At 38.1% G+C, this 25,401-nt stretch overlaps 1 protein-coding gene across 7 annotated transcripts in view; it reads left to right on the forward strand.

The window, feature by feature from the left end:
• CCDC178 (coiled-coil domain containing 178) overlaps nucleotides 1–25,401 on the forward strand; it is a 604,881-nt gene that overhangs the window by 267,829 nt on the left and 311,651 nt on the right. Inside the window, exon 20 of one of the 7 annotated variants that reach the window (XM_070050342.1) lies at nucleotides 6–4,879. The exons of the other annotated variants lie outside the window; for them this stretch is intronic. Within the exon in view, the coding sequence (XP_069906443.1) occupies nucleotides 6–62 (57 nt within the window). The 3' untranslated portion in view covers nucleotides 63–4,879. Of the gene's footprint in view, nucleotides 1–5; nucleotides 4,880–25,401 lie in introns of those variants that run through there. 7 annotated transcript variants of the gene reach the window in all.

A 25,401-nucleotide genomic window follows, 5' to 3' on the forward strand; every position in this document is an offset into this window, starting at 1 on the left:
AATAGGTTTGCACTGAAGTTACTCTGAGAAAAGAAAATTCATCAATGAATCTGGACCCATAATCCAGCGCTAACATTTTGGTGAATTTTCATCTACCTTTCTCTCCATATCTATATTTGTATAAAGCTGTAATGACTGTGTACCTGAAATATTAAATATTTGTTGACTTATAAAATCCTTTCCATATTGTTACATAGTCCTCAAAATACTATTTTTTATTTTTATTATTTATATAAGATAACAAATTAACATGTATTTTATATATATAGATTAGGGGCATAGTGATATTTCTCACCCTACCCACCCTGCCGCCCACACTCCCACCCTTCCTCTTCCTTCCTTCCTTCAAATCTCAAAATGTCCATTTTGCTTATATATATTATATTTCTTAAGATTTATTTATTTGAAAGGCAGAGTTACAGACATAGGGAGGGAGGGAGACAGGAAGGGAGGGGGAGAGAGAAAGAGAATGAGAGAACAAGAGAACAAGAGAATGAGAGAACTTCAATCCACTGGTTTAGTCCTCAAATGACCATAACAGTTGGAGTTGGGCTGATCAAAAGTCAGGAGCCAGGAGCTTCTTCCAGGTCTCCTGTGTAGGTGCCATGGTCCAAGCACATGGGCCATCTTCCATTGCTTTCCCAGACTATCAGCAGGGGACTGGATAGGAAATGGAGCACCTGAGACTCAAACCAGTGCCCATATAGGATGCTGACACCACAAGCAGAGGCTTAGCCTACTAAGCCCCAGCACCAGCCCCATATTACATTTTTTGTGCACTATTAGTTATCAAAGATCATAGAAAATATATGATATTTGTCGTTTTGGAACTGGCTTATTTCACTAAGCATAAGGGTTTCAAGTTGCATTCATGTTGTTGCAAAAGACATGACTTCATTCCTGTATGGATAAGTAGTGTTCCATAGTATATATATACCACAATTTCTTTTTCCAGTCATCAGCTGATGGACATCTTGATTGATTCCATTTCTTAGCTATTATGAATTCAGCTGCAATAAACATGGGGGCTACAGATAAGCCTTTGATATGCTGATTTCATTTCCTTTGGGTAAATTCACAGGAATGGGATGGCTGGATCATATGGTAGCTCTATTTTCAGATTTCTGAGGAATCTCCATACTGCCTCCAATAATGGTTATACTGGTTTACATTACCATCAAAAGTGAATCTAGGGGGCTGGCGCTGTGGCACAGTGGGTTAATGCCCTGGCCTGTAGTGCCAGTATCCCATGTGGGTACTGATTGGAGACCCAGCTGCTCCACTTCCAATCCAGCTCTATGCTATGGCCTGGGAAATCAGAAGATGGCCCAAGCCCTTGGGCTCCTGTGTGGTGGAATGAGGTGAAAAGGTCATATCAAGATGGCCACTGAGGTGAAAAGTTCATGCCAAGATGGCCACTGAGGTGAAAAGGTCATGCCAAGATGGCCACTGACAACAGAAACTGCCTGGCAACAGGCTGTGATTGGATGGCTTTGGAAACTGCTTGGCAACAGGCTGTGATTGGTTGGGGCATAGACCGCCCCTTGACCGGATTGACTGGTCTTGGCTATATAAGCTGCGGTACTAACTCAAATAAACGTGTCTGCGGGCTGCTGCCTCAGGCCTGCTTTCACCCCACTCCCGGGGTCTGTGTGGTGACTCCGCTCCTCATGCCCCCACCACACTCCTCATCTCAGAAATGAATCCACTGCAACATTGTTGAGAAATCAACTGCAACACTCCTGCACCCTCATGGGAGACCTGAAGGAGGCTCCTGGCTCCTGGCTCCTGCATTTGGATTGGCACAGCTCTGGTCGTTGTGGCCGATTGGGGAGTGAACCAGCAGATGGAAGACCTCTCTCTCTCTGCCTCTCATTTCTCTGTGTAACTCTGACTTTCAAATAAATAAATAAATGAATCTTTTTTTTTTAAAAAAGTGGATTAGGGTACCTTTTCCCCACAGCCTTGCCATCATTTATTGTTTTTTTGATTTATATATGATAGCCATTCTAACTAGGGGGAGGTGAAACCTCATTGTGGATTTTATTTGCATTTATTGATGGCTAGTGATCCTGAGCAGATTTTAAATTTCACCCTTTGAAAAATGCCTGCTCATGTCCTTTTTCCTTTGCCTATTTCTTAACTGGATCGTTTGTTGCTGCTGAGTTTCTTGACTCTTTATAGATTCTTGACATCAATCCTTTATCAGTTGCATAGTTTGAAAACATTTTCTTTTGTTATGTCAGTTGCCTCTTCAGTTTGTTGGGTGATTCCTTTACAGTGCAGAATCTTCTTAACTTGATGTAATTCCATTGGTCTATTTTTGCCTTTATTGCCAGTGTTATGGGGTCTTTTCCAAGAAGTCTTTGCCTATAGCAATGTCTTAAGTAGTTTCCATGGTGTTTTCTTCTAGTAAGTTGATGGTATCAAGTTATTGATTTAGATTCTTGATCCATTTTTTTTAAAGCTTTATTTACTTATTTGAAAGTCAGAGTTACACAGAGAGAGGAGAGGGAGAGGGAGAGGGAGAGGGAGAGGGAGAGAGAAAGAGAGAGAGAAAGAGAGAGAGAAAGAGAGAGAGAAAGAGAGAGAGAAAGAGAGAGAGAAAGAGAGAGAGAAAGAGAGAGAGAAAGAGAGAGAGAAAGAGAAAGAGAAAGAGAAAGAGAAAGAGAAAGAGAAAGAGAAAGAGAAAGATCGGTCTTCCATCCGATGGTTCACTTCCCAATTGGCTGCAACAGCTGGAGCTGCACTGATCTGAAGCCAGGAGCCAGGAGCTTCTTTTAGGTCTCCCATGTGGGTGCAGGGGCCCAAGGTACTTGGGCCATTTTCTACTGCTGTCCCATGTCGCTCCCCCACTCTTGGAGGAACGACACCGGACACTGTTTTCTTTCCCCGGTCCTTCCCAAATTTGCTGCCGCTCCCCCGGAGGAGCGGCACCAGCGAGCTCTCCGACCGACTCTCTCAGGGGGCCTCCGCATGTTGTCTCTCTCCCCCTTTTATAGTCCTCTCCCACCAATCCATGTCCGCTGCCCGCGTGCTTGGCACGCCGCTTTCTTCCAATCTGAGGTTGGATCAGGAATCAGCTAATTAATTAAGCAGCTGTGTAAGACTTGTTTACTCCCTCTCAGTGTCATATGGTGGGAGATCAGATGCATAGAGTTAGTTTCAGTCCACAGCCTCAGTACTTATTTGTCTCCCGGGTGCTCCACCATGTTGCGGGAGATGGACCCTGCTCCCCACAATCCCAGGCCACAGCAGAGAGCTGGGACTAGAACTGGCACCCATATGGAATGCTGGAACTGCAGGCAGTAGCTTTATCCGCTATGCCACAACGCCAGCCCCCCTTGATCCATTTTGAGTTGATTTGTGTATAAGGTATAAGGTAGGGACCTTGTTTTATACTTTTGTATGCAGAGATCCAATTTTCCCAGCACCATTTGTTGAACAGTGTCCTTTTTCCAGTGATTTATTTTAGCTATTTTGTCAAAGATCAGTTGGTTGTAATTGTGTGGATTGATTTCTGAGATTTCTGTTCTGTTCCATTGGTATATGTCTATTTTTGTGCCAGTACCACGCTGTAGTATATCTTAAAGTCTTGTGTGGTAACACCTCTGGCTTTATTTTTGTTGTTTAAGTTTTCTTTTGATATTTGGGTTCTCTTGTATTTCCATATGAATTTTAGCACTATTTATTCTAGATCTGAGAAGAACGCCCATGGTATTTTGATTGGATTACATTGAATTTATAAATTGCTTTGGGTAGCACAGATATTTTGATGATATTAATTCTTCCAATCCATGTACATGGAAAATTCTTCGATTTTTGTATGTCTTATTTTTTTCTTCAATTTTTTTTAATTTTCATTTTTGAGAAATTTTACCTCCTCAGTTAAATTCATTCCAAGATATTTAAATTTTTGTAGCTAATGTGAATTGTACTGCTTTTACAAGTTCTGAATAAATGCTTTAGTTCAATGAAATATATTCATGAAACAGTTCTTTGACTGCTAACACATGCCAGCCACTGTTGAAACTTGTATATGATATTGTTAAAATTATGTCTCTGTATTGACTTCTATTGAAAACTGGGATGAGAAGAACCAGTAAATGTAGTGTGATAAATATGAGAATCATTGAATAGGGCAAGAGGAAGGAGCCCCTATCAAAATAGAGGACAAAGGAGGGTTTCTCTGAAAAAACAACTTTATTCTAAATTTTTAGAAAAATGCATGGTAGAAATTTGGACAGAATTTTTGACAGAGAAAACAGAAATATTTAAAATGAGTTATATTCCTGATAGGTCAGCAAAAATGAAAGGTGTATGTGACAGCTGGTTGGCAGACTAAAGGTACTTGAGCTACAAATGACAATGTGAACCAAATTTAAACATTATCCTAAAAGAAAAGAGCAGTGAAAGGTTTTAAGATGCCTATGGATGTCATAGTGTTGACTCTATCCAGAAGGTGACATTGGCAGCAGTGTGAAGATTCATTTGTGATAAGAAACAGTTGGTAGACAGTAATAAAAGGTAAGAGGTTCTTAGAATAATCCCAGATTGAAATTGAGGAGGCAGGAAAATCAGGATAAATAGAGAACAAAGAGACATTTTATAGGGAAAATAAATGGAACTTAGACTTTACTCTCTCTTGCTCTCTCCATATGTGTATATATATACATATGTGTGTGTGTATATATATATGTATGTATGTATGTATATAGGAGCCAGTGGGAAGCAGGAGTTCTGAATAAATCTCAGGCTTTTACCTTGTAGAATTGGCTAAGTGCAGGGCCTTTTACTAAAAAGAGGAGCAAGTGTGGAGAGAAGGAATCATTAGTTCAGTTTTGAAAATATTGAATCAAGCTGCCTGTCCCATCCAAAAGAACGTGTAAGATATTGATACATATCTCTGGGTCCTTACAACACGATTTGTGTTGGGGTTAAGGATGCTTCTGTGTATTTAGTGTTATAGAAGTACCAAAGGGAAAGTGCAATGAGAGGTAAGATCAGGTGGTGAAAGATATGGAGTAATATGGTGGGGGGTAATATGAGAATTTCATGATCATGTATATTTAAAAGACCATATAATACACCATGACCACAGAGAGGAGAAGAAAAGTGACAAATAAAATTTATGCAATTAAAGTACTTGAAAAAATGATTTCTACAGAAAAGGCATAGTCAAACAGCAAATCCTGTAGAAACTAAAAGAAGCTAGAGATAATTACTAGGTCATACTTACATTAATAAGTTCAATGGAGTGGTGAAGGCAGAAGCCACATTTCAGTGGGCCGAAGAGAAACTAGAAAATGAGAAAGTAGGCAAATTCAGTCCAGACAATTCTTTCAAAGCATAGATTGTGTGAAAAAGCGATAAATTAGTAAACAGAAATAGACTTCTTGTGTATAGGTGGGAGCACTTGAGCATGTTTATTTGCTGAGGAAGAAAAGCTAACAGAGGGAGGCGTGTTAATGGTTTTGACATGAGCAAAGACAAGCAAAGCCAATTCCCCAAGGATGTGGAATGGAATTGCAACATACAGAGCCCTGGAAGAAGCACCAGCCTAAGCTGGAAGGGATGTCTTCCACAAGAAGGGAAGATGGATGTGAGAGCAGATAGTTCTCTAAAAACAAAACGTAAATATTGTGCAGTGAAGTTAGAGGTTTGGTGAAGAGGCTTGTTCTTCAAAAATTTAAGAAAGACATAGCTGGCCAGAGACACAGAGGGAGCGTTCACATATAGACATTTAATTTGTGGTATTAACAGCAAGTTACTTCCCATCTGTCAGTAGTTCAAACTTGAAAGAAATATGTGTTTTTTTTTCTTTTTTTCAAATATTTACAGCTGAAATTCTTTAGGTAGCATAAGACCTAAACACAAATGAGAGACAAAAAGTGTGTTGAATACAGAAAGTAATTAATTGAAATTATATCATAGGTATCTATGGAGGACAAGAAGGGAAAGACAATGAAGTTTGCTAGTAAATGAGAAAAAACATTCAAATATAAAATCATTAGAGAACCAGTAGCCAGGGAACATAATAGAAGATGGCTTTGAAAACCTAAGTATATAGGACAGGGGCTGGAGAAGTTAAGATGGTTCTCACTTTAAGGTTTTTATTTATCACATGAATATATAAAAAAAAAAAGCACAATCCTCTTGTTGAACCCAGTGGCTAGATGACAAATTAAGCTAGTAAGAAAAGAAAATGGTAGCTATAAAAAGATAATATGGTTTAAAATTTCAGAAGTGAGCCATTTTTTAAATGAGAAGAGTTTAGGGTACGCCAATGAGTTTGGGAGGTTACAAACTGTGTATAGGGTTTTTGAAGATGCTGAGGCCATCTGAAACAAAGTGACAGATGGAAGAATTCCAAGAATATTGAAGTCGTCACTGATAATTTCACTGAGTTGTAAAGAAGGTGATGAGCTGTATACTGAAGTCTTCAGCAAAAATGGAAGAGCATAAGAGTAAAAAGAAGTGATAGCAAGAAGGCATGATCTCTGGGTGAAGAGATTCAGGGGAGGCTAGAGGAAGATTGCAGTGGAGAAGGCAGTAAATTCCAGGGAAAAACGTCTGCCCACTTTTTTGTTCTGATTCAGGTGCCCTAAGTAGAGATTTGGCTTTCAGTTAAGACAAAGCATCCAGTGGGTATGTTCTGTGATGAGTATAAAGAAGTAGACAGTTTATTACAGGAGCCCATAAAAAAATGGACAAATGTTTTTGGAGAGGAAGAGGAGTGTAGTAGCAAACAGTGCATTTTCAGTAAGAGTAAGGAAAAGACAGGTAAATGGAAATAATTGTACTGGAGTGAGGTCAGTAAAGATAAGGGCATCACCATGGGAGTCCCTGTCTGTGCTCTTCCTTAAACTCTAAAATAAAACTAACTCCTTGTCCCTGTCCCTGTCCCTTTCCTCTTCGCTTTCTCCCTCCCTCCCTCTTTTCCCCTCTCTTCCTTTTTCTCTCTCTCCCTTCCCCAGCCCTATGGTAGTCTCACTGGAAGAGTTTCAGACCATATAACAGTCACTATAGGTAGAAAAGGTGCTTTGGCAGCCTCTGCTTTGGATTTAGGATACAAAATCAGCAAAGTAGTATCTTTGAAAAGTTCAGAAATAGATGAAAGTAGGTATTGTTTGGTGGCCTCTGTTAAAGATGAATTAGAAACCTCAATTATCACTTTCTATGAAGAAAGTTAAAGGAGAACTGAAAACTCTGGCAAACATAGGGGAGTGTTCTGATGGATGTTGGTTTTAAGTCTAAATGTTGGGACAAACAAATTCTCAGAAAATTCCACATTGTTTCCCATTCCTTTTGAAACATGAGCAAGGGAGTGGGTACTGAAATAAAGAAGAGAAATTGTTGGTTAATGTAAGGACAAATGAAGAGAGGAATGAAGTTACTGTTAGTATTTGATGTAGTTTAGGACATGTTAAAAGTAATAAAATTAAAATGTAGAGGTATCTTTGAAAGAAAGTAAACATTCTTGTATAATTTTAAAAAATCAAGGATAGGAAACTATATAAAATTGAGTCAATTTGACAGTTGCTCTTTAATAAAGGATTCATAGGGTGAGTATTTGGACTGGATATTAAGATGTAGCTTGAGAAGCCCTCATCACATATTGCAGTGCCTAGATTTCAGTCTAACTCTGCTCCCAAGTCCAGTTTCCTGCTAATGCACATTTTGGGAGGCAGCAGGTGATGGCTCAAGTAGGTTTGATTCCTGCCACCCACATGGGAGATCTAGATTGGATTTCTGGCTCCCAGTTTTGGCTTGACCCCATCCTGGATTACACCTGGCCATTGTAGGCATTTGGGTAGGGAACCAGCCAAAGGGAGCTCCCTCTTTCTGCCTCTCAAAATGATAGCAATTTTTAAATTAAAATTAAAAGGTTTATGTTATTCACAGCTGATTCTTCAGTGAAGGTTTCAGAAGTGTCTGATGCTATGACCCATGCTCCATCAAAATCCCTTCACCACTCCTCCGAGTGACTATTCCAGATTTGCTCGTCTGTCTTCTTTGAGAGAGTTTTTTAAATAATAGCATTTAAGAGTCCAGGCTCTGAAGTCAAATAGGCCAGGCTTAGATCTCTATTCTGAGACCTTGTGTAGAACTTTGAGCAATTAATTTAACTTCTCTGAACCTAATTGTCTGGCAAAAGTCACTTGCATTATGGCTTACTCAGATAGCTTCAAAAATGGTTTCAAAGGCTTTATCTTGTATCCTAGACTTTTTGTCCAGCTATAAAATTTCAGAATAAAATCAGCATGCTAAGTTATGTGAGAACAAAGTTCCAACTAACCTAAGCCATCCAAGAGAGAAGTCTGTGTGTTCCAAGTGCTGTGGTCAATACAAGGCACATAGGGAGAACAGTCAAAGCCAAAACTTTAGTTATGTCAGGAGACAGAGGCAAAGGGTATCTTTGCCCTTGTAATAAAATTCAGTACCAGAATGCAAGATGACTTAGAAATAATGGCAACATTTGTACAAGGAAGCTTTAGCTACAGAAATAGCTCAGTCTTTGAGGGGGAAAGCATGCCAGGGTAAAAGGGAAGACAGCTGGAACAGATGGCATCTCCTCTTCATCTTAGCCCTCTTCCAGTACTCTGTCTACTCTATGGAGGGTCACTGTGAGAAATGGCTCTGATGAAACTCATTGCTATGTTCCCTGAAAAGAGGATGCTGTCCATTAACTCCACAATATCTACTTTAGGATGAGAAATTTCTGTTGGGTGTAACTATTAGGACTGGTAGATGATATTTATTCAGTAGGTTCTGATTCCAGGCACTGAATTAACTGGGTTGCCCCTTTAATGGTATTTTCCAGGAAGCGTAGACTTACTTTGACTTGCTTGTAAGAAGTAGATAGGTTCTATTCTTCCAATAACGGCTGAAAGTTGTACTACTTGTAGATTTGAGGAAGTGCATAATGGTTCATAATAGTATTGCTCACAAAACCTTATTTGCAGGAGGAAAAAAGTAGGTAATTAGTAGTTTGTGTAAAACTGACTATAACTTTAAAATAATTGCATTGATTTTATTTCAAATGGTAGAAATAGAATTATACATAATGGCTATTAATACAAGACAAATTTGACATTTCCTGAAAGTAGCATAAAAATTTGATAATGGCTAGATATATGTGGGTTACTTATGATATTGGCTTATTTGTTAAGAGATAGACCAAAACATATCTAAGTTAAGAAAATATTTAAAATATGTGAAATTGCTTGAAAGTGAAAGTAAAAGAAGGGTGATGCAACCTTAATTTAAAACAAACAAATAAAAGTTCATCAATTTGGAAAGACCAAGGTATACATGATGAGGCAAAATGTGTTTTGCTGAACAGATTCTCAGATAGAATAATCCTTAAAAACATCCCATGGAATCTACAGATGCTCAAGAACACAAAAATATAAAACAAAATGCAGTTTAAAATATTAGAATAATAAAATACTATCTAGAGGCACTAGAGTTATATGAGATTTTCTTAGGATAGTATCCATGAGAGTTGTTCAAAATGAAACACCACTAGTAAGTGCTTAGTGGGTAGGCAACAGCATGCCTACATATTGCAAAATGATATGAATATAATTATGAATATATGAACATACTTTATGATTCAACTTTGATTCAAACCACCTTTAAATATATTATTAGTCCCAAATGTTTGTATTTATATTCATATTACTTTTACATTTTACTAATTTACTTTTACATTTATCTAATGATATAAATATATGATATACTTTTAGATCTGAATCATGAATTTTGCAGGGAAAACAGATCAACTATACACATCAATATGAACAGCTCAAAGGTCAAAGACAGATATGTATCTAGATAGGATATCAAATGATTTATGTTTTTAAAAATGTCTTTGTTGTATACAGAGAATCATGACATGGGTGAATAGAGGTAATTGGAAATCAAGAATAAAATGGACAAATTTAATTCATTGCCAGCCTTAATCCCAGGCACCAGGGATAGAGGAGCCAAGAAATCTTGAGCCTGCCTTCGTAGAACTGGAGGGAATCCTACCCTGTTCAGAGACAGGGCATTCATTGCATTTTCCCCATGAGCGTGTCTGCTGTAATCCCAGCCTTAGCTGGGTGCAGAGGTGTTGGATCCTCTAAAATCAGAGCACAAGTTCATTGCAGGTATGTCTGGAGCACAAATTCAGACCCTTAGTAGCTACAAAACACTGGCTAAAAGAAACAGTCTTTGGTCATAATTTTTACTCAGTAATTCATTCTTTTAGGTAATATAAAATCCCTTCTGGAATTCAAGCAGACCATCAAAAAGCTGTGCCCGACCATGTACTCTGTATTCTGTATAGAATTACTACCTGAGTTGGCCGGCACCACAGCTCACTAGGCTAATCCTCCGCCTTGCGGCGCCGGCACACCAGGTTCTAGTCCCGGTCGGGGTGCTGGATTCTGTCCCGGTTGCCCCTCTTCCAGGCCAGCTCTCTGCTGTGGCCAGGGAGTGCAGTGGAGGATGGCCCAAGTCCTTGGGCCCTGCACCCCATGGGAGACCAGGAAAAGTACCTGGCTCCTGCCTTCAGATCAGCGCGGTGCGCTGGCCATAGTGTGCCGGCGTGGCGGCCATTGGAGGGTGAACCAATGGCAAAAGGAAGACCTTTCTCTCTGTCTCTCTCTCTCTCACTATCCACTCTGCCTGTCAAAAAAAAAAAAAAAAAAAAAAAAGAATTACTACCTGAGTGTCACTGCAAGAAATGGCTCTGATGAAATGCATTGCTGTGTTCTTTGTACAGAGGATGCTGTCCATTTACTCCACAATATCTACTTTAGGACGAGAAATTTCTGTCAGGTGTAAGTATTAGGACTGGCGAGTGATATTTATGTGGCAGGTTCTGGTTGATCTTTGGGGCACTGAATTGACTGGGTTTCCCCTTGAATAGCATTTGCTAGAAAGCCTACGCTTATATTTGACTTGCTTGTTAGGAGATAGGTTCTGTTATATACTTGGGATCCCTCACTTCCTTTATATTTCCTTCAGCTAGTTTCAGTGTATTTTTTTTAGGTGTGTTTTGCTGATACTCGATTGGAATCCTATCTTAGGATGGAGTAAGAAAGAGGGAAAGAAGACATAGTCTACTACCTGCAGAGTACCACAGTACAGTGATGAGTGAAAAAAAAAATCTCCTTTTATTTGCTTATAGCATAGTAGGCATAAATGATTTATAGAAAACCTATAATATGGAAGAGAAACATTAATTTTTCTAAAAAATAATATGCCATAAAAAGATGAATGATATCATCATAAGAATGATTAGAGAAATACAACACAATATTAATAAATTGAATGCATTTAATTGGTTCCCTTTCCAAACCAAAATATACAAAATCTCCTATTTTCATGACAGGAAAACTTGAGCTATGTTCTGTAGGTTCTAAATGTGGCATAAAATTGACATTAGTTTTTTAACAATTTGAATATTTTATCCATTTCCATTTACTTATATTTATATCACTGAAGCTTCTATTTATAATTTTAACATGTAGTTATTTATTACTGTGCTTATTATTTTTCTATTAACCCATACATCTCACACTGTTTAGAGTGCTAGAATTTCTTCTGTAGCTCATAGCCTTGTATTTATGCTGTATATTTTAGCACCCAGATATTTCAAAACCATAGCTGCAGATTTTAAATTGTACTTTGCAGAGCAATTGTTTCATTTTTTTGATTATTAAAATGAACATATTAAAAAAGAGCCTCTTAAATCACTCAATAGAACAGAAACATTTGTGCTGAGGTTTCCCAGTTTACTCAGTAGCCTGTGTTATAAACAGGAACTTACTGCAGGTGACAGTTTTGGGGTGCCTTGATCCTCGCGAATCATAATCTTCATGTGTGGACTGGGAGAGCAGTTAGAAAAGGATGTTTTCCTGAGAATGTTTTGTAGCTCTCCTCACCTGCAAAGGGAAGGAGCCATTTCTCACACAGATGCCTAGAATATACCACAAAACGTACCTTCAAACTTCGTGAATGTCATGGCTAGTGTTTGTTTTAAAGAAGAGTGATCAGCAGGTATATATGGCTCCAAAATTGAGAAAGGTCTTATTTACTGTTTAAAGCTGGTAACAAATATTATCTTCATGCAACAGTGCATAAACATGCTCCCTAAACTGACCACCAAAAGGAACCATATCACATTAGCACTTCCAGTTGCTAAATGAATTGCAAGTGACACTTTTGGCTTTAATCCCCCCCCACCCTATAATAAGGTGATTATGACATTGGGCTTTCCCATACCGCAGGAAGAGATCGTTGTTTAGCTATTTTGAAGCTTAAAATCTGACATGGGCAGACGGCAACCATCACACTACTACACAGCCTCTCAAACAAATATCGTTTTTATGAGAATGTTAAGCTAACGGCTGGAATCTGACAGAAGAAATAGAAGACAGTTATATTCAATCACTTCTCCGCGTTATATTTCGGTGTACCCCTGGATTTATTATTTCTGTCAACTTTCTAATTCTTGTTTTTGGGTAATAGACCGAGAATTGGTTGTTAGGGAATGACACTTGAAGTCAGTGACATGAAACTTGGGCCTTTGCCTCCTGGTTATGGAAGCAGAATTCTTTCTGGTGACCCACCACATTCTGCACTTGCACAGTCTTTAAGCATTTCCAACCAGCCAAATTTTTCTATTATCAAAAATCAGTTAACTGCATGATTTACTCAGGCTGATCTCACTAGCTTAAATCTCCCAGTAAAATGTATCCCTAAGAGGAATGAATTGTTAAATTAGCTGAAATTGCACTTTTGAGAAACTGAAACAGGTGTGATTTGAATGCACATTTTACTTAGGTTTTAATGCCTGATTTAAAAAAAAAAAAGCTTGCATGGATAAAAAGAGTGTATTCCCTATGAAGTTCCTGAACTTACTCACAGTTTTAGATCCGTGGACCTAATGGTCTGACTGTTTTGATTCAGTGGTTTAGTTAAATTTCTTTGACCTCTTGTGCGATGTCCACTGCCTGTCTATCTGTATGTAAGCAACCATTTCACTCTCGTAAAATAAGCATGTGCTATAAATACATGGAATTATAGTTGTCAAAGCCAAAACTGGATATAGGCCAGAGAAATCTGGAAAACACTGCTTAAACATTTGAATAACTGAATTGCATGTGGTAATTTTAAACAGGCTTAATTTATTTTCTGTATTTCTGAAAATATTTTGATTCCAAATATATTATTTACTCAAAATCTTTACAAACTACAAGTACTCATTTGTAAATAATAATAGAGCTCTGTATTCTAACCATCTGAAGGTTTAATACATTCCACTAAATAAAAAAACAGTGTGTATTTCCAAATATCTCAATAAATATGATTTTACAAGTTTCTCTAGTTCATATTTTATATGATCTTGCTTCCGAGCATCCATTGATTTTAATTTTCTCCTTGTGGATTTTTTCTAATATTTATTTTTCATAAATATATTTGATTTGAGTTTGTACAAATACATTCAGAAAATATTGAATGCTTTGCATTTTGAAAAAATTTTGTAAACTATTAGCAGGTATTTGTATTTTATCTTCTTGTTCAGAGTCTCTTGTCCAGGCCAGTAGTTTTCCAAGTGTGATCTAGAAGCCTTTGTTGGTCCGCAAGACCCTTTTGGTGAGGGAGGGTCAGCAACATATAAAGTATTTTTCAATAATACTCAGCTATCTTTCTTGCTGTGTTGACATTTGTGCCCACAGTGTACAAGCAATGGTAGATGAAGCAGCCGGTACCTTAGTACGTATTGCGGCAGTGGCATCAATGGTCCTCCATTGTGTGGAAATATTTCAAAATGTTCATCAAAAAAAGGATTAAAAGATAAATTCATTTTGGTGCAAAAAAGAATCAAATCCATGCATAGAGGGGTCTTGAAAAAGATCATGGAAACTGCATGTCATGAAAATCCATGTCATGCATGGATTTCAAGCAATAATTTCATCAAAATAAACATCTTTTCATTCCATTTTTCACAAGCTTTTGACGTACCCTCATATTCCTCATAACCATGCATTTGCATGGCCAATTTTAATTAATAATTTATTTGGTGCTGTAGTAAATTGAAATCTAACAATTGAGTACATATCTTTTTAAAAAATATTGTTTGTGATAAAATGTGGAGTACACATAGAACATTTCTATAGCACACCAAAGTCACCTATCTTAAGGAAAAGCATTGGTGTGATATCTGAAGTTGTAATAAACTGAACTAGCCACTTTTTTATACAATATCATTTTTACTTCAAAGGACAATGAACAGGCAAATTGGTTATTCAGACTCAACTATTTGACATACATTTCCTTGAAAATGAACAAAATAAGCCTGTCACATCAAAGAAAACAAGATATAGTATTTGCTGGCTATGAAAACAATATATAACTTTCAAATGAAAATTAGAATTTTAAAAAGTTTATATGTCAAGTTATGAGCTTGACAGCTTTCCAAAATGTAAATAGTTTTCTACTGAGATAGAAATGATATTGACAGATGTGCTTTTTATTTGATTTTCATATTAAAAGGCTTAGATATTTAGAAGATCTGCATAACTTAATGAACTAATATCTTCTTTTTAAAAAGTTTGTTTATTTTAAAGACAAAGTTAGAGTTATGGTTGGGGGAGAGAGAGAGAGAGAGAGAGAGAGAGAGAAAGAGAGAGATCGTCCCTCCCTTTGATTTACTCCCCAAATGGCTACAACAGTTGGAGTTGGACCAAACCAAAGACAAGAGCCAGAAGCTTCTTCCAGGTCTCCCACATGGGTGCAGGTGCCCAATTGCTTGTTCCATCTTCTGCTGGTTTCCCAGGCCACTAGCAGAGAGCTGGATTGTAAGTAAAGCAGCCAGGACTCTAACTGGCATCCGTATGGGATACTGGAGCCCCAGGCAGAGGCATTTCTGTACCACAGTGCCAACCCTGTTAACTAATATTTTCAGAGTGGCCAACATATAATGTTACTAAGAATTTTAACTGAACAGAGTATGAAAATTTAGTGGTATGAATTCAGAGCCAAAATTTCAAATAAAAGTTCAGAAACCCCCATGTGCTGAGTTTTGGCTTAGTATCAAGGAAACTATCCACAATTATCTGGAAAATCATAAAAATATCTCTCATTTCCATGTGAGGCTGGATTTTCTCCAGTTATTACAACTAGAATAGCATATGGCAGTATACTCAGTGTGGGAACAGATAAGAGAACCCATCTCTTTTATTTAGCTAGATGTCAAAGATATTTGAAAAATACAAAGCCATACCACTCTTATCACCGATATTCTGCTAAAGGCAATAGTTATTTGTCATAAAAATATTATATATCATTGCTGTTTTTAATGAATAATGTATATTTTCTAATAACTCAGTTTTTATTTGCAATATGGTAAGTATTAATAGATATGGCCCATGCAGTCAGAACCCCTTTGGATTTCTTAATAAATTTTAAGATGGAAATAGATCCTGAGAACAAGAAAACCTGAGAATGTTTGACCTAGACAAATTTCAGATGCTGAGAATGGGAAAGTTTGAGAATGATTGACCTGGACATAGCTTTCATGTAGGAAACTTAGTTGAAATTGTAGGCCTTTCAAAAGCAGTTGAGGCAGGGTTTTGAAGGTGTCTGGCAAAGATCAGATATTTACTGAATTGGAATTGAATACAAAAATATTTTTACTATTATTCGTAGAGATTTTCCACACTTGACCCTCAAAAGATGCAATTGTTTTCAAACAATAGGTTTGAAAAAAACCACTGCTGCACAATAACATACTTATTTTCATTTTTTATTATTTATTGCTTTGAGAGGCAGCGAGGTAGACAGAAAGACATAGAAGGCTCCCATGTGGTTGTTCTCTCTTCAAATAACCACAACAGCCAGTCCCATTGCCAGGAGCTGGTAACTCAATCCAGATCTTCCATGTGGGTGGCAGGAAGCCAATTGCTTGACCCATCACCTGTTGCAGTCCAGAGTCTGCATTAGCAGGGAACTGGAGCCAGGAACTGGAGCCAGCAACGGGAGTCAAACTCACTCACATCTGGGACTCAGGCAGCCTAACCACTAGGCCACTGGTTGACTCCCATAACATGCTTTTAAATGACACAAGACTTAACTAAGACTTGGTAGAACATAATGTGTTTGCTTACTTACTTTTTAATTCAGATGATTAGTTTTAGCTGCCAAATTCTCATGTTTTGATTTTTGCATAAATACAAATTATTTTATAGAATAATTATCACAATTCAGTAAAAATTCTTGAGAATGAATGGTAGAATTTATTTATTTATATGAAATCTGTCCATCCAAAGCAATTGACTCTTTTCTCCTTTTTAAAAATATTTAATATATTTTATTAATAATGGATTAATAATTATATAGATCATAACTAAATAATTAAAAAGTTTTGCTTCCAACTTGCATACTGAAACAGTGGATTTCTGTCTTTTATATTGTGTTTCTTGCTTTAGACCTAATACAAAGCTTATGTTTAAATGAAACCAGTTTCTTAGGATTGGAATTTATACCTTATGTACATTGCCTTAGTGATTGAATCTTGGCAAAATAGATATTATATGCTTAACCCTTGATTTCTGAAAATTCAACGCTGAACATGTTTCATTGAAAATTATGTTGGGAATATAATTTGAGCTAGAATCACATATAAGGTGAAAAGCTATTACAAATAATTTTGGCAATTTTTTGTTTATAGTGAATTTCTAGGAATTCTGGGAGTAACTGAGTGGAAACTCAGTGTATTTCTAAACTTCTATTTTTTTTTTATTTATAAGATCAAGAGTAATTTCTGCTGACCCCTGTCCATAGGAAATTGTTTGCAGCAATTCTAAGTTGCAAAGCCCAAGGAGATCTCAATACTATATATAAATGATTAAAAAGACTCTCAGTAAATGTGTGGTTATATATTTTGAAAGAAAAAAGTTATAAAATTATAAAATGGAGAATAGCTTTTCAATGTATTATATAGGGTTAAATCCTAACAGAAAGTGACCCAGTTTTCTCTCTCCCTCCACACATGTAGTTTTCATGAGGCTCAGTGCCCCATGAAAGCCTAAGTATGAAATAGGGGCCAGCACTGTGGCCTAGTAGGTTAAGCCTCTGCCTGTGGTGCTGGCATCCCATGTGCATGCAGATGCCTGTCCCAGCTGTTCTTCTTCTGATCCAACTCTCTGCTGGTGGCCTGGGAGAGCACTGGAGGATGGCTTGGGTGCTTGAACCCCTGCACTCACATGAGAGACCTAGAGGAACCCACCCGCTCCTGGCTTTCAATCGGCCCAGTTCCTGCTGTCATGGCTATTTGGAGAGTAGGCCAGCAGATGGAAGACCTCTCTCTCTCTCTCTCTCTCTCTCTCTCTCCCTCCCTCCCTCTCTGTAACTCTGCCTCCAATATAAATAAATGTCTTTAAAAAATAAAAGAAATATGAAGTGGAAGTAGGACAGAGGAAAGGGGTAAAGGGCTTTGTGTCCTTTTAAGAATTATGCCTGCCAAATGACCTAACAGCACTCTGGCCTCATAATCAGCCCTTAAGGCATGCGGATCCGGCTGAAATGCCCATGAGAGTATTTCAGGCATGGAAAGCCAAGACACTCTGGGGGAAAAAAAAAAAAAAACCTAAATGAAAGATCTCCACGAGTGAGATCCCAGTGGAAAGAATGGGTCATCAAAGAAGGAGGTACCTTTCTCTGACGGGAGGAAGGAGAGAACTTCCACTTAGACCATGGCCTTGTCTAAAAATGATCAGAGTCAGTGAACTCAGGGGGCTTCCATAGCCTTGGCAGCTCATGACAAGAGCCTAGGGTGATTACTGATGCTATAAACAAGAGTGTCAATTTGTTAAGTCAACAACAGGAGTCACTGTGCACTTACTCCTCATGTAGAATCTTTGTCCTTAGTGTGCTGTACATTGAGATTTAATGCTATAACTAGTACTCAAACAGTATTTTTCACTTTATGTTTCTGTGTGGGAGCAAACTGTTGAAATCTTTACTTAATGTATGCTAAACTGATCTTCTGTATATAAAGAGAATAGAAAACGAATCTTGATATGAATGGAAGGGGAGAGGGAGTGGGAAAGGGGAGGGTTGCGGGTTGGAGGGACGTTATGGGGGGGAGCCATTGTAATCCATATTCTGTACTTTGGAAATTTATATTCATTAAATAAAAGTTAAAAAAAATTTAAAAAAAAGAATTATTCCTGCTATATTTTAAAGTCTTTCCTTAGCAGATTTTTGCTTTTCCATGGTCTGTTGTTGATTCTTTAGCTCCAATATCTTTTTTCCTGGAATTCCATTATTTTTTCTGGCTATATCTTAAACCCTTCAGGAATTTGTGATTGAAATCCTGCTCTTTTAAATCAAATACATGACAAGGTAAAACAAGTAGTTTTGTTTGTTGTTGTTTTTAGTTTTCAAAAATGCCATTTTGAGGAGTCTTTACTTATATATGAAATTAAATCCTTTTCCAGTGTTATAGGTTGTAGGGAAATTGTGACCATTCTTTCTTTTATAGTTTGTGATAATCTACAAATGATAGAAATACCAAGATGATTTTGTGGACGATCTAATGAAGACTCCACAGCATGAGAATTTAGCATGAGATATGTGAGAGGAAAGAGTTTAGTATAAGTATAAAGAGTATAAGTTTAGGAAATGATACCCAAATCCTCTAAACCAAGAATTTTAGCTGCAAACACATATTCCTTACAGAAGTGAAACATTTGATCCCAGTTGCTGTTTTGACAGGATCCAGGAGGGGTACTAAGAAAGGATTTTGTTCTGTGAACAAATGATGTTCATTTTTTACTAGGAAATGAATTGTAAACCCAGATTCAAAGCATCCCATTTCCTTAATGGATAGGGGTTTTTGAGAAATAATGTTGTTACTTATCTGCATCCTATGATTAAAGGAGACCATCAACCAAGGATTTAGACCATGAGAGTTCTACTTTTCTAAGGCAAGTTTGAAAGAAAAATATATGAATCTCTTCCATATATATAATTTTATATATAATTAAAAAGGGAGTGATGCTTTTAAGGCTTTGGAGAGTAGATAGTTTTTAACTGAAGCATTCAGATTGTTTACCAATAAGGTTGCTAAAGGACATATACTTCAAGAGAAATGAAAGGGGACATATATGAACACAAATTCTAGTGTTTGTTTCAATTCCAATTCAATTCAATTCAAAAATCTAATTAAATCCTTTTCATTTTTCAATCGCAGTAATAGGGATGGTATATGGTAAATAAGAGAAACTTCAGTCTGGTCTAAGTGATATGCCAGGATTTGATCCTTGGAATCAAATGGTCTCCTCCCAGCTATGAGCTCCTGAAGTGAAGGAACCTGAGGGTGCTCTTCAAGGCTTTCTGCCCTGAGTCTTTTCTGTGTCCTGTGTCCTTTTCTTTAAGGAACTCTAAATCTTGCCAACTCTCAAAGGAGAGAGTTAAAGGCATTTTCTGAGACTGGCGCCGTGGCTCAATAGGCTAATCCTCTGCCTTGAGGCGCCAGCACACCGGGTTCTAGTCCCAGTCCGGGCTCTGGATTCTGTCCCGGTTGCCCCTCTTCCAGGTCAGCTCTCTGCTATGGCCAGGGAGTGCAGTGGAGGATGGCCAAGTGCTTGGGCCCTGCACCCCATGGGAGACCAGGAGAAGCACCCGGCTCCTGCCTTCGGATCAGCACGATGCGCCGGCCGCAGCGCACCGGCCGTAGCGGCCATTGAAGGGTGAACCAACGGCAAAGGAAGACATTTCTCTCTCTCTCTCTCACTGTCCACTCTGCCTGTCAAAAATAAAAAAAAAAAAATTAAAAAAAGGCATGTTCTGTAATTTAATCTCCATCTTACTCTGCTGATAGGAATGCTGACCTCACTGAACCAAAGGATCCCCTACTCTGTTAGAAGTTTTCCAGATAGGCTAGACTTGAACAACTAACCCATGTAGCTGCTGTTTTAATGAGGACGTCTTTCTTAAAATTAGTACTACTTGTGGTAGGCTAAATAATGTTCTCCCAAAATATCCACATCCCAGTCACTGGAACCTGAATGTCTGATACATGCCAAAAGGGATTTTGAAGTTGTTACTAAGTGAAGGATTTTTTATAAAGATTTATTTCATTTATTTGAAACACAGAGTTACAGAGAGAGGTAGAGACAGAGAGAATTCCTTCATCTGCTGGTTCATTTCCCAAATGGCTGCAATGGCCAGAGCTGAGCCAATTCAAAGCCAGGAGCCAGGAGCTTCCTCCGGACCTCCCACATGGGTGCAGGGGTCCAAGGACTCGAACCATCCTCTGCTTCCCTCCCAAGTTCATCAGCAGGGAGCGGGATCTGAAGTGGAGCAGCCAGCAATAGAACTGCTGCCCATATGAGATGCTGGTGCTTCAGGCCAGGGCTTTAATCCGCTGTGTCACAGTATAGGCCCCTGATTGAAGGATTTTGAGGTGAAGAAGTTATCTTGATTCTTTGGAGAGTCTTTAGATGTAACTGGAAAAGACCTTATAAGAAAGAGGCCAGGAGATCTGACAACAGAAGAAAGATGACAGCGGAAAGCAGGGTGTAATTCTGGGCCACAAGTCAAGGCTTTTCGCAGAGCCTCCAAGGGGAACTGGCTCTGCCAACATCATGATGTGAACCCCACCAGACTCATTTTTGATTGCTGGCCTTCAGCACTGTAAGAGAATAAATGCGTGTTCTTTTAGGGAACTGAATTTGTGGACTTGTAACGCCACTTTAGCAAGCTAGTATAATAATGTTCAGTAACATGGTGTTAGGCAGTGGTGAAGATTTTCCTTTTGTTTCTTTCTTTCCAGTAATTTCCAGAGCAGAGGCATTAAATGTCATGGTATTCTACAACAAGAGTTCAAACACATGGCGAGTTAGCTATCATACAATCACTTTGGACAGTTTTGTCCATTCTGCAGACCACAGAGTGCTGGTGGCCTGCAATGTAACTGTGACCCATCATAAATTAGTCATGTGGTCCCTATCATTCCACATTACAGAATCTGTTGTTTATTCATGAGAATGTTGTTCCTGTGCAAAGGTGAGCTATTTCTCTCTCTTTTTATTTGACAGGTAGAGCTATAGACAGAGAGAGACAGAGAGAAAGGTCTTCCTTCTGTTGTTTCACTCCCCAAATGGCTGCTACAGCCGGCGCTGCGCAGATCCGAAGCCAGGAACCAGGTGCTTCTTCCTGGTCTCCCATGCCCAAGCATGGGCCCAAGCACTTGGGCCATCCTCCACTGCCCTCCCAGGCCACAGCAGAGAGCTGGACTGGAAGAGGAGCAACCAGGATGAGAACCCGGTGCCCATATGGGATGCTAGCGCCGCAGACGGAGGATTAACCAAGTGAGCCATGGCGCCAGCCCAAGCTACTTCTCTTAAGCATATTAACTATTAAAATGACATAGGACAATTAGTTATCATTTTCCCATCACAACAACAAAAATGTCATCAGGTAACCAGCCTATATATCTACTTTATTCAAAAGATGTGCTTTCATTAACTAAACTACCTTTCAATCTGGAGGTTTTCCCAGGCCTTCCCTAAATATAAGTTTTATTTTAGAAATTGTCTTCCAATTTGTTGTCATCACTCTGACAATAACTTGGAAACAATTAGGGAGATGACATTTTAGTGTAAAGAAAACATGCTGTCACAGCATAAGAAAAATAACTGAAATCCCTTCCCTTTCACGAAACACTTAACCTTAAAGCATTATGTGTATTTGAAATGAAGAATTTGGACTAGATGATCTTATAAGGGCCTTCAGATACCACAAGCTGAAATTCTGCGAAGTGTTTATAGTTGTAATGTCTATGGGCATCATTTGGCATTAAAGTATCAATAGGTCTAATAGGTTTTCTTTGTCTGGTATTGTGCTGCTTTCTGTTATGAAAATGTTATTTTAAATTCTATAATTGAAACCCTTTTTTTTTATTCTGGAACACATGAAATGTAAATTTAAACTACCTTTATTTCGTGGAAATAAAATTCAAAATATCAAACTTAAAATTACAACCAGTTTTATATTAAAGCAGGTTTGCTAAAGAAATTCAGTGGCTACCACCATGTTCATAATATTCTTAGGTAAGAGAGAAAATGTGCCAATGAGATTACTAGAATCTTGGCAAATCAAACGACATCATGGAAATATAGTCATTGACTTTGGGAAAGATCCACAAATAATAATATTTGAAAAATCATGAGACCTGTGATAAGAAAGCAATTTAAAAAGCTATTGAATTACAGAAAATGTATTTACTTGTTTGACATAGTTTTAGGAACAGAAATAGATAAAAGCAACACTATTACCAGGAAGCAAATGTGTCTTGTGTTTACAAAGGCTTCTCCAGAATCATTTCAGTTAGTCTTAAAAACAAACCCTCAGATAAGCTAGTATTCCATTCCAGCACCAATGGAAAAGATGTTACACCTATGTTTTACAAAGCTGTGAGAGGCTCCAAATTATTTACTTCAAGAAGTAGCAATTTCTGTAGGCAAGATGCATGGCAAGTGTTAGCCTCTTGGGAATCTATTTGTGACAACAGAGCAGAAAGCAGACCCTGCTCTGAAAAAAATAAAAGTGACAGATAATATAGAAGTAATCACTCTGAAAGGTATAGAATATTAAAACCATGTAGCCAGTGCCATGGCACAACGGGTTAAAGCCGTGGCTTGAAGTGTCGGCATCCCAAATGGGTACCGGTTTTAGTCCCGGCTGTTCCTTTTCCAATCCAGCTCTCTGCTATGGCCTGGGAAAGCAGTAGAAGATGGCCCGAGTCCTTGGGCCCCTGCACCCACATGGGAGACCTGGAGGAAGCCCCTGGCTCCTGACTTCGGAATGGTTCAGCTTCGGCCATTGTGGCCATCTGGGGAGTGAACTAGTGGATGGAAGACTTGTCTCTCTGTCTCTACCTTTCTCTGTAACTCTGACTTTCAAATAAATAAATCTTTTAAAAAAGAATATTTAATCCATTAAATCTCTAGAAAGTCATAAGTGAGATCATAATATCAATATAGGATGTTACTAAAAGTCGGAGTCATGACTCAAGAACAGGAGAAATGTACTGGTCCCAGGAAAGTTTTCTAAGGCCAGCAGCAAGGAGTTCAAATAAATATGTCTGTGCATTTTTAAAAGAAAACACCATTGTATTTAAAATATTGAAAGTGGCTTAAAAGATGCTCTTATTTTAGTTGGTGTATAATACCATCCCAAACTACTTAATGAGAACAAAACCTTGTTAGTCTCTAAAAAGGCAGGGTGTTAGAAAGCAGAGAACCTGATAACTACTTAACCCTGAAGAGATTTAATTATTACACACTTAAATTTGTTTTATTATTACACATTTAAAATATTCTGGATGCAAAAAAAATGGAATTGCTTGGATCTAGGAAATTAACAGGCTGTAATTTTTTTTTCAATGTGTATGGTTCAAAGGTCAAAAGTAGAAGTATTCTTTGGTTTCATTTGGAAGAACAGTCACACAAATTTAAAATATATCTGAAAAAAGGGAAATAACCTGTATTCTGTTTATCTTTGGAACATCTTTTTTGATTTATCCATTTGTCAGAAAGTTGATAACAAAAAGAACATTTCTAGATATGTTTAAAACCAAAGAAAGCACCTAGCCACCAAACTGATTTCCTGAGCCAAATAAAAAATTTATGAAGGCTGTTCTGAACTAATTTATGTTGAATAGAAAGTTTGATATATATCCTTTTAAAAAATATGGGGATAAGGTGTCACAGTTTCCCTGAAATCAGATTTTATGAATTAAGATTAGATAGATCATTTTTGGGGGGAGTAACTTTTTACTAGGCATTGCAGAGAAATCTTACCTACCTTGTTTTTGTCCATGATACATCTTTTATAATGCAACATCAGAAATTCCTGTAGTGAAAATTGTTTCTTAGAAATTTCTATTTATTTTCATTTTATTTGAAAGGCAGAGACACACAGGGAATCTTTGGTCTGCCAGTTCACTCCCCAAAGGCTGGCACCAGCTAGGGCTAGGCCAAGCCAAAGCCAGGGGCCCAGAAGTCAATTTGAATCTCCCATGTAGGTGGCAAGGACCCAAGCACTTGAGGAAAGTATTTGAGTATCCTGCTGCCTCCTCAAATATGTGATAGCAGGCATGCTTGATCATAAGCAGAGTACCCAGTACTTGAACCAGTCATTCTCATATGTGATGTGGGTTTTCCCAGTGGTGAGTTAACTGCTGTACCAAACCACCAGCCCATGAAAATCTGCCTACAACTTCAGTTCCTACCCAACTCTTCTTTCAGTTCTACTTATACTAATACAAACAATTCACTACTTTCATATTGTAGAAGGGATGATAGAGAAATGGATCAAATAAGAGCTTTTGTAAAAAAGAATTGATTATAAGGACTCTTTGGAGTAGTCCAGAAGGGATGAAACAGAATTAAAGTCACAAATAAGATAGTCAATACAGCATTTTTTGCTTTTACATGCTTAACTTTTTAAAAGATTTCTTTATTTTTATTTGAAAGAGTTATAGAGAGAGGGGGAGAGAGAGATCTTCCATCCACTGGTTCACTCCCCAAACTGCCAGAATAACAATGACAAGGCCAGAGTGAAAACCAGGAGCTAGGAGCTTCCTCCAGGTCTCCTATGTGGGTGCAGGGGCCCAAGGACTCGGGCCATTTTCTGCTGCTTCCCCAGGCACATCAGCAGGGAGCTGCATTGGAAGTGGAGCAGCTGGGAATGGAACTAGTGCCTACACAGGATGCCAACATCACAGGCAGCTTAACCTACTCCACGACGATGCTGGCCCCCATGCCTATTAACTTTGGAACTTGAGATTTTTTTTTCCTTTATGGGTAGGTATTTCTATATATATTTCAGATTGCTCAAAAAGAAAATGGTTTTCTAGATGACCAAACATTAACATGATCCATGTCCTCAGCGATAACCATAGTTTCTTGCTTCTTTTCAAAAAGATTTCTCTTGAAATATTGTGAGCATTTTGAAGCCAAATTTCCACATCTTCAGAAGAAATAGTCTCTGATAAAATATATTTTAAATGCTTCATTGTATGGACAACTAAGCACGAGTCATCAACTTTTCCAATCAATTAACCACCATGAAATAAATCCCCCCCAGTTCTTGGGGAATTTTATGCTTCTGAATCTTTCAGTGTTTGGGTCTGCCAGTCCATGCTCCTGGCCTTACTGTAAATACTAGCTCTGCCACTGCTCCATGCCTTCACTTTTGATCCAAAGTTCACATCATTCTTCCTGCTGCTCTAAGGGAAGTCAACCATCTAGTATCTTCGATAAAGTGCTGGACAAAAATCTGCTTGAGATATCTAAGATTTCATAGAACCAATGTAAAAACACTACAAAT

Source organism: Oryctolagus cuniculus, chromosome 10 (assembly GCF_964237555.1).
Source record: "Oryctolagus cuniculus chromosome 10, mOryCun1.1, whole genome shotgun sequence".
Lineage (NCBI taxonomy): Eukaryota > Metazoa > Chordata > Mammalia > Lagomorpha > Leporidae > Oryctolagus > Oryctolagus cuniculus.